This window comes from Lithobates pipiens, unplaced genomic scaffold, assembly GCF_037356315.1.
Source record: "Lithobates pipiens isolate NorthernLeopardFrog02 unplaced genomic scaffold, aLitPip1_a1.2 Scaffold_19, whole genome shotgun sequence".
In the NCBI taxonomy this organism is placed as follows: Eukaryota; Metazoa; Chordata; class Amphibia; order Anura; family Ranidae; genus Lithobates; species Lithobates pipiens.
Genome location: NW_027507764.1, coordinates 122,528,602 through 122,540,328, shown reverse-complemented (window position 1 = coordinate 122,540,328; position 11,727 = coordinate 122,528,602). Strand labels below are relative to the sequence as shown.

General features: G+C 44.9%; 1 protein-coding gene across 1 annotated transcript in view; it reads left to right on the top strand.

The window, feature by feature from the left end:
* Positions 1–5,134: 5,134 nt before the first annotated feature.
* Positions 5,135–11,727, top strand: part of LOC143996252 (uncharacterized) — a 33,358-nt gene continuing 26,765 nt past the window's right edge. Inside the window, exon 1 of the mRNA XM_077491217.1 lies at positions 5,135–5,698. Coding sequence (XP_077347343.1) covers positions 5,506–5,698 — 193 coding nt within the window. The 5' untranslated portion in view covers positions 5,135–5,505. The remainder of the gene's footprint in view (positions 5,699–11,727) is intronic.

Genomic DNA, 11,727 nt, shown 5'->3' with positions numbered 1-11,727 from the left:
ACTGTACTATTGGAAGCATTCTTGTATTTTTATGTCGGATTTGGAGCTGCTGGTGATCAATGTGGAGCAATTTTTAAAGGAGAAGTACGCTGTGTGCAGAGCACGTTTGACCCTTAAAGGGTCTATAGAGGAGGAAAGCTTCCATTACACCTGGTGAAGGGAGCACAAGAGTCACAGATTGGAATCTGTTGTGAGGCACGTTTTTCACAGTGAAGTTAGAAGATCTTAATTTATTCATCCAATATGGACTTTATATGAATTCTATTGAATAATTCATACATTATTACTTATAGCACTGTTATAGCACTGTTACAGCACTTATTTGCACTGTCACTTTATTAAATTTAGACACTCAATAGTTTTTAGTCACAAGCAGCGCTATCACATATTATTTACCAATATTCGCTATTGTCTTCCTGATTCTCCTCCCAGCCAATCAGGAAGCGGTCACCCCCAATTGGCCACGAGAAGAAGCGATCCTATTGGCTGTCGAGGAGAAAGAGGGTGGGGATGCAGGGGAAGCCACTGAAGCCAAGGAGGAGGAGGAGGGTGAAGCGTGGTTGATGACTGACGGGGGGGAGGGGGGACTGAAGGTGCTCAGACTGACAGGTGGGGGTGGGTATCGATCATCGGGTGTATTGTTTACCGACCCAAAAAATATACCACCAGCAGCCACTGGCCAGAATATTAATTTATTTCTGCCCATTGAAATGAATTAAGCACTAAACGCGCCTAGAGTTTAGGCATGTTTACACATGTTTAACCACTTGCTTACTGGGCACTTAAACCCCACTCCTGTCCAGACCAAGTTTTAGCTTTCAGAGCTGTCTCACTTTGAATGACAATTGCACGGTCATACAACACTGTACCCAAATTACATTTTTATCATTTTTTTTCCCACAAATATAGCTTTCTTTTGGTGGTACTTGATCACCTCTGGGGTTTTTATTTTTTGTAAAAAAAATGTAAAAAGACCAAATTTAAAAAACAAATTATATTTTTTTATATTTTGTTATAACATTTTGCAAACAGGTCATTTTTCTCCTTCATTGATGTAAGCTGATGAGGCTGCACTAATGGGCACCGATAAGGCGGCACTGGGGGGCACTGATAGGTGGCACTGGTGGGCACTGATGTGTGGCACTGAAGGGCATTGATAGGTGGCACTGGTGGGCACTGAGAAATGGCACTAATAGGTGGCACTGATAGGTGTCAGTGGTGGGCACTGATCGGCACTGGCAGGTTACACTGATAGGCAGCACTGCTCGGTGGCACTGATGAGGCACTGATTGGCACCACTGGTGGGAATTGATAGGTGGCAGTGATGGGCACTGATGGGTAGCAGTGATGGGCACTGTGGGCACTGGCAGATGGCACTGGCAGAGGGTATTGATTGGCACAGATGAGGCAGAGGTGCCTCCTTCCTCTTCAGGACCGATGTCCCTTGCACATAAGCTGATGATCGGCTTTTTTTTCTCCTCACACTATCAGCGTGAGGAGAAAAGAGAAGCGATTACCAAACTTTTGTTTACACACGTGATCAGCTGTCATTGGCTGACAGCTGATCACGTGGTAAGGGGCCGGGACCAGCCCATTACTCGGATCTGTGATCACCTGAGTCTCAGTGACTCGGTGATCACATTGCGGGCCGCGCACGCCCTGCAGGGGGCGTGCAGGGAGTGTGCAAAGGGGAGGCCGTCATTTGACAGCCTCCCAGAAATTCTGGTCTGTGTGCGCTGTAGCCATCATTCGTCGATAGCGAGGATGCCAAGTGGTTAAGTGTGTCAGTTGTTATTTTTTGCCTAAACATTCCTCTCTTGAACATGCATGTGATTTTTTTCCACCTCTAAACGCTTCTGCCTATAAATGTGTGTAAATGCCTATGCATTCAAGGACACATAGAGGGGGTGTTTAGAGGGGGAAAAAAGTCAAATGCCTCTTATAACGTTTATAACGCCCAGTGTGCAAGACGTCTTAGGTCTTTTGCCCACTGCTGCCTAAAAACTCAGCATTTTTAGGCATACAGGTGTTTTTTTAAATTTTTTTTACTGATTTAAATGTGCTTGTACAAACAGATGTAAAACATGCCCTGTGAATACAGAATTTATGCATATGCATGGATGCATGCAAATATGTGCAAATAGGCACATAACGCATACAATTTTAATTTGAAGATGATTAAAATGACATTCTGAGAGCAAAATGCAAAATAAACGCAAGAAATTTTGACCAGGAGTACTGATACTCAAACATCAGTACAGCGTGCAAGTATCCTTAAAATATTAGTTCATCCTTATAGAAAAAAAATGTAAAGGTGAACTAACTTTGTCAAATTCTCTTTCATCGACTGGCACTGTAACAAAGAACACAAACAGTGGGTGGGGATGGAGATAGATGATACAACCACACCTCTACTAACTTCCCCGTGGCTCACGACATCTCTACCGAATGACATTGGGGATCACCCCCTGATTGGGGCTACGCTGACAGCTGTGAGGAGACTGTTCCGCAACACACGTATCTCGCCTCTGCCCTCCCCCATAACTCCTATAATTGGAAATCCAGACTTCTCCCCGGGCCTCACTAACAAAAAACTGAGAAAACTGACAGTAGCTAGGAGACACCACCTGGGGGAGGTGTGGCCATCTGGAGAGCTCCCGAACTTGCAGGCTATCACAGAGCTTATGGACCCACCACTTGATATGTTCAGCGCATACCAGCTCCGACACTTCTTGCAAACAATTCAAAAGATCCCCTACACACCACGAGACTTGACTTACTTTGAGACTGTGTGTCACAAAACCGAACCTGTATGACATACCCTTTCCCTACTGTACAACCTCCTGACTAATCAAGACGATGGGAAAAAGACTTAGGAACCCACTTCACTCCACAGCAGACAGGAAAAATTCTGGTGCTAGCGCACAAAGCCTCCATTGCAAATCACTACCAGGAAGCAGGGTACAAAATAGTCTCTCGCTTGTACAGGGTTCCGTACTTGCTCAATAAGATGAGTAATACAATCCCGGATAAATGCTGGTGGTGCAACTCAGAAGTAGGAACCATGGCTCATATCTTCTGGGTGTGCCCAGCATTGGGGGCGTTCTGGGAGGGGGTGACGGATACGATTAAGAGCATAACCTGTGTGGAATTAAGGGGTAACCCAGCTCCGTGCCTTCTACACCTAACAGAGAGGCCCATTCGGAAGTATAAAAAGACGCTGACGATGCAACTCCTCATCGTGGCAAGGGCATGCATCCCTGCAATGTGGAGGCAACCTCAGCCCCAGTCGAGGGTCCTGTAGTACTCTAAAGTTAATCACATCCTCCGGATGGAAGAATTGACAGCTACTCTTCACAACACGGAAGAGCAATTCCACGACAAATGAAGGCCCTGGAGCCTGCCTTTTGCCCTTTTCGTCCCCCCCTTTTTTTTCTCCCTCTCCCTTCCCTTTCCCCACCTGTCCCGAACTGATTCCTTCCCCACCCTTCCTTCTCTTGTCAACTTGCTCCCTCACCTTCTTATGCTGGGGGGTTCGGGTGGTCCTGTAGACCCAACCGTATACCATAGACCTTGGGATACATGCGAGAATAGATATCTACGGGATGCGTCCCCGTGGACTCCATGGACCCCCTGGTTTAATGTTTACTCAAACCATTGAAATTACAGCTTCAATACCTTTTCTTTGAAGTTATTTGGCAGAATTTAATGTGTCTAGAGATGTATTATTCACTGTCCTTAATGGTTTGGAAGCTTTGTTTGTACAAATAAAATGTAAAATCTGGATGTATTGTACCGTTGACTGCCATGAAAAAATAAATAAAGGAATAAAAAAAAAATCTCTTTCATAGAAATAATTAAACCAATAAAAAAGTTTACCAAAGTAAAAATGTTAAAAGTTAACAATAAAATTATCCCAAATTTTAACAGTTTTCCTATCTGCCTTTTATTTTGGCCACTACATGGCCTGTCTTCTCTTTCATTATATGAATGGGAACGGAAATGTTAGATTACTCTTGCAGCAACGTCGGCAATTGAATATAGCTACTGTACAGCAATTATAATGTGACCAAAATGCATGAACATGGCAACTAAATTTCAGCTGACCAAGCATTGTGCACAAATGGTGGTCTGATGGTCCTATTATTGAAGGTGGTGTTTGGGACAGGTCCCCCTCTGTTCAAACTAAAGATCCTCTTTGGATCTGCCTTTAATTTGTATTGCACCCTTTGTGAAAGAAGATAAATCAGGGATGTGCAGGCTAAAGGCGATAAAAATGTTTCTTAATGGAGTTGGCCAAAGCCATATTAGCTTGACAAGTCAAGGTCTCTTCTCAATGTTCTCTCATGATATATACAGTATTAGTGAAGTCACATATGGATATCTCCTTGAGATTCCAGTAGACAATTTAAGGGCCCCTTTCACACGGGCACCTCTGTTTGACGGACTCCGCTTGCTCAGCGGGAGGATCGCTCCGCTAATCCCTGATGAGCAGGCGGATGACAGGTCTGTGTCTTCTCATTGTGCAAAGCGGAGACGAACAGAGTCCCGCTCTTCTCTATGGGCAAATTGGATGAAAACTGACTGCCTGTTCGCTTTCATCCAATCCGCCATACGGATGGAAAGTAGGATCACCATGCGTCTGGGTTTGGTGGACAGGATCGTATATCAGCAGACATGTCATCCGCCACTCCATGGCGGTGAATAGATGGTTCAATCAGGTCCACCTGAAAAGCTGACAGGTGGACCTGATCGGACAGCTGGCGTGTGAAAGGGCCCTTTGTGTGACCACCTAATTATAGCAGTGCCAGGTGTGCATACTTTTTTATCTCAATAATGGAGATTTCATCAACAGGGATATAAGAAATTGTTGGACACTTAATTCTCCAAACACTACCAAAATATCTCTTACATCTTGTCATTAAAATTTTATGAACTTGGCTTTCAAGAAATAAATTGCCGATACAGCCAATCTCTTTTCAGCATATGATGCAGTTTTTTGGCCTTTGACATTTCCTCAGCTGTTTGCGGATGGCGTGTTTAAGTGGCTGCCACTGAAAGTAAATCATTAGCTCTTTGACTGAGTAATTGAAGCAAAGACAGTTTAGAACAAAGTTCGCATTCCCACAAAAGATTTTGCTGGGAGCAAAGTCATTAAAAATGTACTTGTAGGTACTACCTCTACACTATGACCTGTAGACATTTATTATGCATGTTTAAAGCCCAACTTCGGGCAACTAAAAAAAATGTCTTGCACTAGGGCTATGCCTGCACTGCAAAGGATAATTGCTTGTTTTGGTCTAGATTAGAAGAACACTACAAGGAAATTTAAGCTGGCCATAGAAGGATTAAAATTCGGCAGGGTTCAGTAGGAAATGTCCCCACTGGCAGAATACAATAGCACTGGGGGAGGGATTTCCCCATCAACACTGACTGTGTTGATGGGGAATCGGGCAATTCTCTATCCTACAGTCCATGATTGAAGGAAAGAAAATTGCATAGTGTATGGCTTGCCTTACTTGGCTGATCCTCTGCTACTCCTCGCAGTTTCTTCTCCTCCATGCTCCAACAGTCTGCAGTCCTGACATCAGTATGAACAAAGTAGGGTTCATAGCCCTTCATAGGACATCATGGCGAAAAGAATCAGTCCACTGCCAGAGGATGGGTAAGCACCATCTGCAGGGGAGCAGAACATCAGGTAAGTAAACTGTTTCTCCTATTCTCTAGACAAAACAAAGTATTAACCCTTGCAGCCCCAATGCAAGGGATATTTCTTTTTATTTCTTGGAGTTGAACTTTAAACAGGTTCTACAGTTCAAAAACATATTTGAGTCCGAAAAAGAAGTATGCACTCTATGTCCATGATGTTGATGTATGTTTCAAAGCTTTATGTGTCAGCCTAAATATTACCTTTAGATTACCACTTGTCAGATGTACATATGTACAGTTGATAATCTGTTATTGCTAGGAATTTAATCTCAAATCTGGATTGCAAGAATATGCTGAAAAGCATATATTCACATAAATACAGATCACAAGCATAGACGCTGTCCCCCTTTGAAATACAGACCGCCAATGGTTGTTTGGGGTCTATAAAGGTAAACAGTCTTAACCAAACTGGTTCTGATGGAAAATCTACCTTTCTCAGGGGTGGCCAAGTGAAAGTGCGGCTTTCCTGAGTATTATGGGAGATCTGTGAACTTTATTTTCTATGGTGTTTTGCAAAATTTGGCTGGCCATCAAGGGCCATGCTACCTGATTACCAAAGACAGACAGCCTGCCCCCTTCCTCATGTTATGCGTACACATGCTTTGTTAGTAGAGAGTTATTACTGAAGAAGGAGTAGGTGTCTTTCTTCAGTATGTACAGCTGGCTGTAACCTGTTAAACCAATATGTAGACTAGCCTTCAAATTTTCCACTAGCCTAATGTGAGTAGAAAATGATGGCTGCTGAGTGTGGGCTGCCTGGGAGCGGTGGGAGGGGGGGGGAGGCGAGCTCCACTGACAGGCGGGGTTGAAAGGGAGTCCTTTTCCCAGCGATCACCAAGGGAAAGACAGAGGAGGACAGGTGGCCAGATTATCAGAGAGTGGGGAACATTGCTGCAACAGCTTTAATTTGCAGTCCTGTGTTCTCACCACTCGTCATCACATACAGCCCCGCCTCCTGGCCCGCATACTTTGATAGACAGATCACCCGTCCAATGCCAAGACGTGTGACATATATCAAAGTACCCGGGCCAGGGGGCGGGGCTGTGACCACGAGAGGCGGGAACACATGGCAATTTAAATTAAAGCTGATCCCTGCTCTCTGATGATCTGGCCGGCAACCCTCTTCCTCTCCTCTCTTCCCCTGCACAGGTGAGGCTGCATAGTTGGACACAGGTAAGCTGCATTGTTGGACACAGCTAGGCTGCATTGTTGGACACAGGTAGGCGGCATTGTTGGACACAGGTAGGCTGCATTGATGGGCAAAGGTAGGCTGCATTGTTGGACACAGGCAGGCTGCATTGTTGTGCACAGGTGAGGCTGCATTGTTGTGCACAGGTGAGGCTGCATTGTTAGGCATAGGTTAGGCTGCATTGTTGGACACAGGTGAGGCTGCATTGATGGTGCCACATACTTTATGGTAGAGCCTGACGAGCAGAGGAAAGCCTCTCGTACAACTCTGGTTCAAAAGCCACTGAGTTACCAACAGCGTCCGCCAGAGCACAGTGGGGTAGGAGTGCCTGTGATGTTCTCCATAGCAGGAGGACACTGGTAGCAGCCAGAAGCAGTAGTGGAGCTGCAGTTGGTGGCTGTAGGTATAGGCACTTGTGGATGCAGGGATGCTGCGGATGTAGGGAGGCTGCTGGTGCCAGGTACCACGGAAGCAGGTACGTGGAGACTGAAGGAAGGTGCAGCGTGAGACAAGCTGGTTCAGATACAGAGGAATCAAGGTACATCAGAGATAACACTTAAGAATGGTCAAGTTCAGGCAGAGGTTTGGCAACAGAGAAATACGGAAGTAAGACTGAAGAAAGGTGAAGCAAGCCAAGGCCAGGAATGGAGAGAATCAGAGTAGTCAGGAAGCCAGGTAAAGCTCAGATCAAGGATAGGCACTGGAAACAGAATACAGGGGGAAACTGCAGATCAGACATTAAAGTCCCTAGTACATCTGCCATCCTTATATACTACAAATGGGCACCAATGCTAATGGGGGCGCACACACGTGTGCTCATGCACATAGGCATTCATCTGAGTCCACGGACCTCCCTATCAGGAGGGACATCATTAATTGTGCCCATGCATGCGTAATGGCCTCTGTCTCTGCACATCTGCTCTACTATGGCCAGCAAGTTCCTGACAGATGGGCACAGGTAGGCTGCATTGTTGGACCCAGGTGGCCTGCATTGATGGACACAGGTAGGCTGCATTGTTGGGCACAGGTGAGGCTGCATTGTTGGGCACAGGTAGGCTGAATTTATGGACACAGGTAGCCTGCATTGATGGGCACAGGTAGGCTGCATGGTTGGACACAGATAGGCTGCATTGATGGTCACAGGTAGACTGGATTGATCAGCACAGGAAGGCTGCAATGTCGGGCACAGGTAGGCTGCATTGTTGGGCACAGTTGAGGCTGAATTGATGGGCACAGGTGAGGCTGCATTGATGGGCACAGGTGAGGCTGTATTGATGGGCACAGGTAGGCTTCATTGATGGGCACAGGTAGGCAGCATTGATGGGCACAGGTAGACTGCATTGATGGGCACATGTAGGCTGCAATGTTGGGCACAGGTAGGCTGCAATGTTGGACACAGGTAGGCTGCATTGTTGGGCACAGGTGAGGCTGTATTAATGGGCACAGGTAGGCTGCACTGTTGGACAAAGGTAGGCTGCATTGTTGGACACAAGTAAGGCTGCATTGTTGGGCACAGGTAGGCGGCATAGTTGGGCACAGGTGAAGCAGCATTGATGGACACAGGTAGGCTGCATTGTTGGGCACAGGCGAGGCTGCATTAATGGGCACAGTAGAGGCTGCATTGTTGTGTACAGGTGAGGCTGCACTGATGAGCACTGATAAAATTGTTGTTAATATTTATTTTTGTAACTTCATTCTGCATAAAACATTTAAGTGTTATTTCATGAGATCATTTATGAGGGCATGTTTAGAGGTGGAATTAGGGGCGGGGTAGGGGCTGGGTGGGGCAACTGGTGGCTAGTAACCGTAAGGCCTGGTTAGTAGCTCAGGACTTGAAATTTTGAGACCTGATGTAGAAAATCATTCTAGTCTATTAGATTGTAAGCTCTTCTGAGCAGGGCCCTCTTAATCCTCTTGTATTTTCTTGTATTGTAACTGTATTGTCTCCTTTTTATATTGTAAAGCACTGCGTAAATTGCTGGCGCTATATAAATCCTGAATAATAATAATAATAGTAAAACAGATTTGTTGTCTGACACTCTGTTCCAAATTTATAGGCCACATTCACCTCTTATGCCACGTACACACGACCGGACTTTACAGCAGAATAGGTCCAACGGAATCATTCCATCAGATAGTCCGATCATGTGTGGGATAATCCGATTGTTTTTCTTTAACCTCTAGGGATCTGCGCTATAGCCAAATGAAGGCTACAGCGCGGACCTGCATTGCCGGGACGACGTCTATTGATGTCGTCCCCTGCACGAGAGGCCTGTGTGCCCCCTGCAGGGCGCGCAGCGCACTCTTTGACTCGCTGGATCACAGATCGGAGTAAGGGGTCGATCCCGACCCATTACCACGTGATCAGCTGTCAGCCAATGACAGCTGATCACGTCATGTCAACACAGCCGGTAATCGGCAATTTTTTCTCCTCGCGTTTAGGAGAAAAATAAAAGCCGTTCACCGGCGGCAGTGAGCGGGACATTAGTCCCACTCACTGCGATGTGCCCAGATCCTCAGTGCCCACCTGTTCCCCCTAAAAGTGCTGCCTACCATTGCCCATCAGCGCCACCTGCCAGTGCCCACAACGCCACCTGTCAGTTCCCACAGTGCTACCTGTCAGTGCCCACAGTGCCATCTGTCATTGCCCACAGTACCACCTACCAGTGCCCACAATCAGTGCCTCCTGGACAGTGCTGCACATCAGTGCCATCTATCAGTGCCCATCAGTGTCACCTACCAGTGCCCATCAATGCCCATCAGTGCCACCTATCAGTGCCATCTATCAGTGGTACCTATCAGTGCCCATCTGTCCCACCCATCAGGGCCCATCAGTGCCATCTTATCATTGTCCATCAGTGCCGCCTTATCTTTGGCCATCAGTACCGACTTATCTGTCCCCATTAGTGCCACCTTATCTGTACCTATCAGTGCCGCCTTAACTGTGCCTATTAGTGCCCATCAGTGCAGCCTATCAGTGCCCACCAGTGCCGCCTCATCAGCGCATATCAATGAAGCATAAAAATTACCTGTTTGCAAAATTTTATAACAAACTTTTAAACATGATTTTTTTTCGCAAATTTTCCATATTTTTTTGTTTGTTTAGCAAAAAATAAAAACCCCAGCTGTGACTAAATACCACCAAAAGAAAGCTCTATTTGTGGGAAAAAAATGATAAAAATGTAATTTGGGTACAGTGTTGTATGCCCGCGCAATTGTCATTCAAAATGCGTCAGTGCCGAAAGCTGAAAATTGGTCTGGGCAGGAGGGGGGTTTAAGTGCCCAGTAAGCAAGTGGTTAAAAAATTCAGACTGACCTAGAAATAGAACATGTTTCAAATCTGAATTCCTATCGGGAAAACTGTTTTTCTGTATGCTGGTCCGATGGACCAAATACGACGCAAGGGCAGCTATTGGCTACTGGCTATTGAAATTCCTTTTCTAGTCCCGTCGTACGTCATCGCGTTCAAAACTTAAGTCCGTTTGTGTGTGGGCAAGTCCGTTAGTTCGGAAGTCCATCATAACTCCGTTGAAAGTCCATTGGGAAGACCATCGGTGCTTTTCTGACGGAAAGTCCGGTCGTGTGTACACGCCATTAGGCAGGTAAATAGTATAATTTACAGTACTACCAAATCTCAAATCATAAGTTTTCATATATGAGCTGTAAGGATAAAATATTCAATAATAAATTAGCTTGGAATTCCAGTAAAGTTTGTTAAAATTAAGCATTTCCAAGTGTCTCTGATTTTGAGGGACTGTCCCTGATTTGGAACAAAGTCCCTCTGTCCTTCTTTCCTCCTCATTTGTCCCTCATTTTGGTAGGATCTACTGTATATAGTTGTATATAAAATGCACTATTTATCTTTCAAAAAGTGTTTCCCAGTGCTAAACCTTTCATTTGATTTCTAAATTGCTTATTTGTAAATTTCAAAAGCCAATATAAAGAATAGTAGTGGTATCAAAAAAAAAAACATTTGTGGGTTTAACTAATAATCCTTTTTGTATAATTCTCCTTTAAGGGGGCGTGGCAGGGTGTGTGTCCTATACTACATACTTATGCTAATATTTGTCCCTCGTTCCCATTTCAAAGAGTTGGGAGGCATGCATTCTATATACTTTAGATAGAAAAAAGAAAATATGTGGGAGTTCTTTTAAAACATCCAGATACAGATGATATACTGAGTTTCTTAAATTGCTGTGACATGAGAAACTTCGGCCCTGTAATAGAACTTGATTGGCATTCAGAAGACAAACAACTTATGGCTACAATGGAAATAGAATGTAAGTAGGATAATACACAGTAAAAGTGAAAACATTTTGAACAATTAAAAAAATAAAAAATAAATTTTTACATGACACTAAATAATTATTGATGCCTAAGGTTGGTAGCTTGGTGATGTAACTTTTTCACTTTGAAAGGAGTGCTTGAAGTCTAGTTGCAGCTTGCTTGCCGGGCATCTGAATATTCGGTAGTGGGTTATGTCACGAATCACCAAAATATCAAAAATTAACATAAATAAACATATTTTCCACCCCTACTTCTATGCTAACCTACCACCTAAATCAGCCAGTTCACCTTCACTTATGACTGGTAAATTTCTAGTTAGAATATGCATTTGATGCAATTACCCTACACCCCTTTCACACCAGGGCGTTTTGCAGGCGCTATAGCATTAGAAATAGCGCCTGCAATCCGCCCTAAAGAAGCTGCACCATTGTGTGTAGTGTGAAAGCCCTGAGGGCTTTCACACTACAGCGGTGCGCTGGCAGGACGTCAGAAAAAAGTCCTGTCAGCAGCTTCTTTGGAGCGGTGAAGGAGCGGTGTGTTTA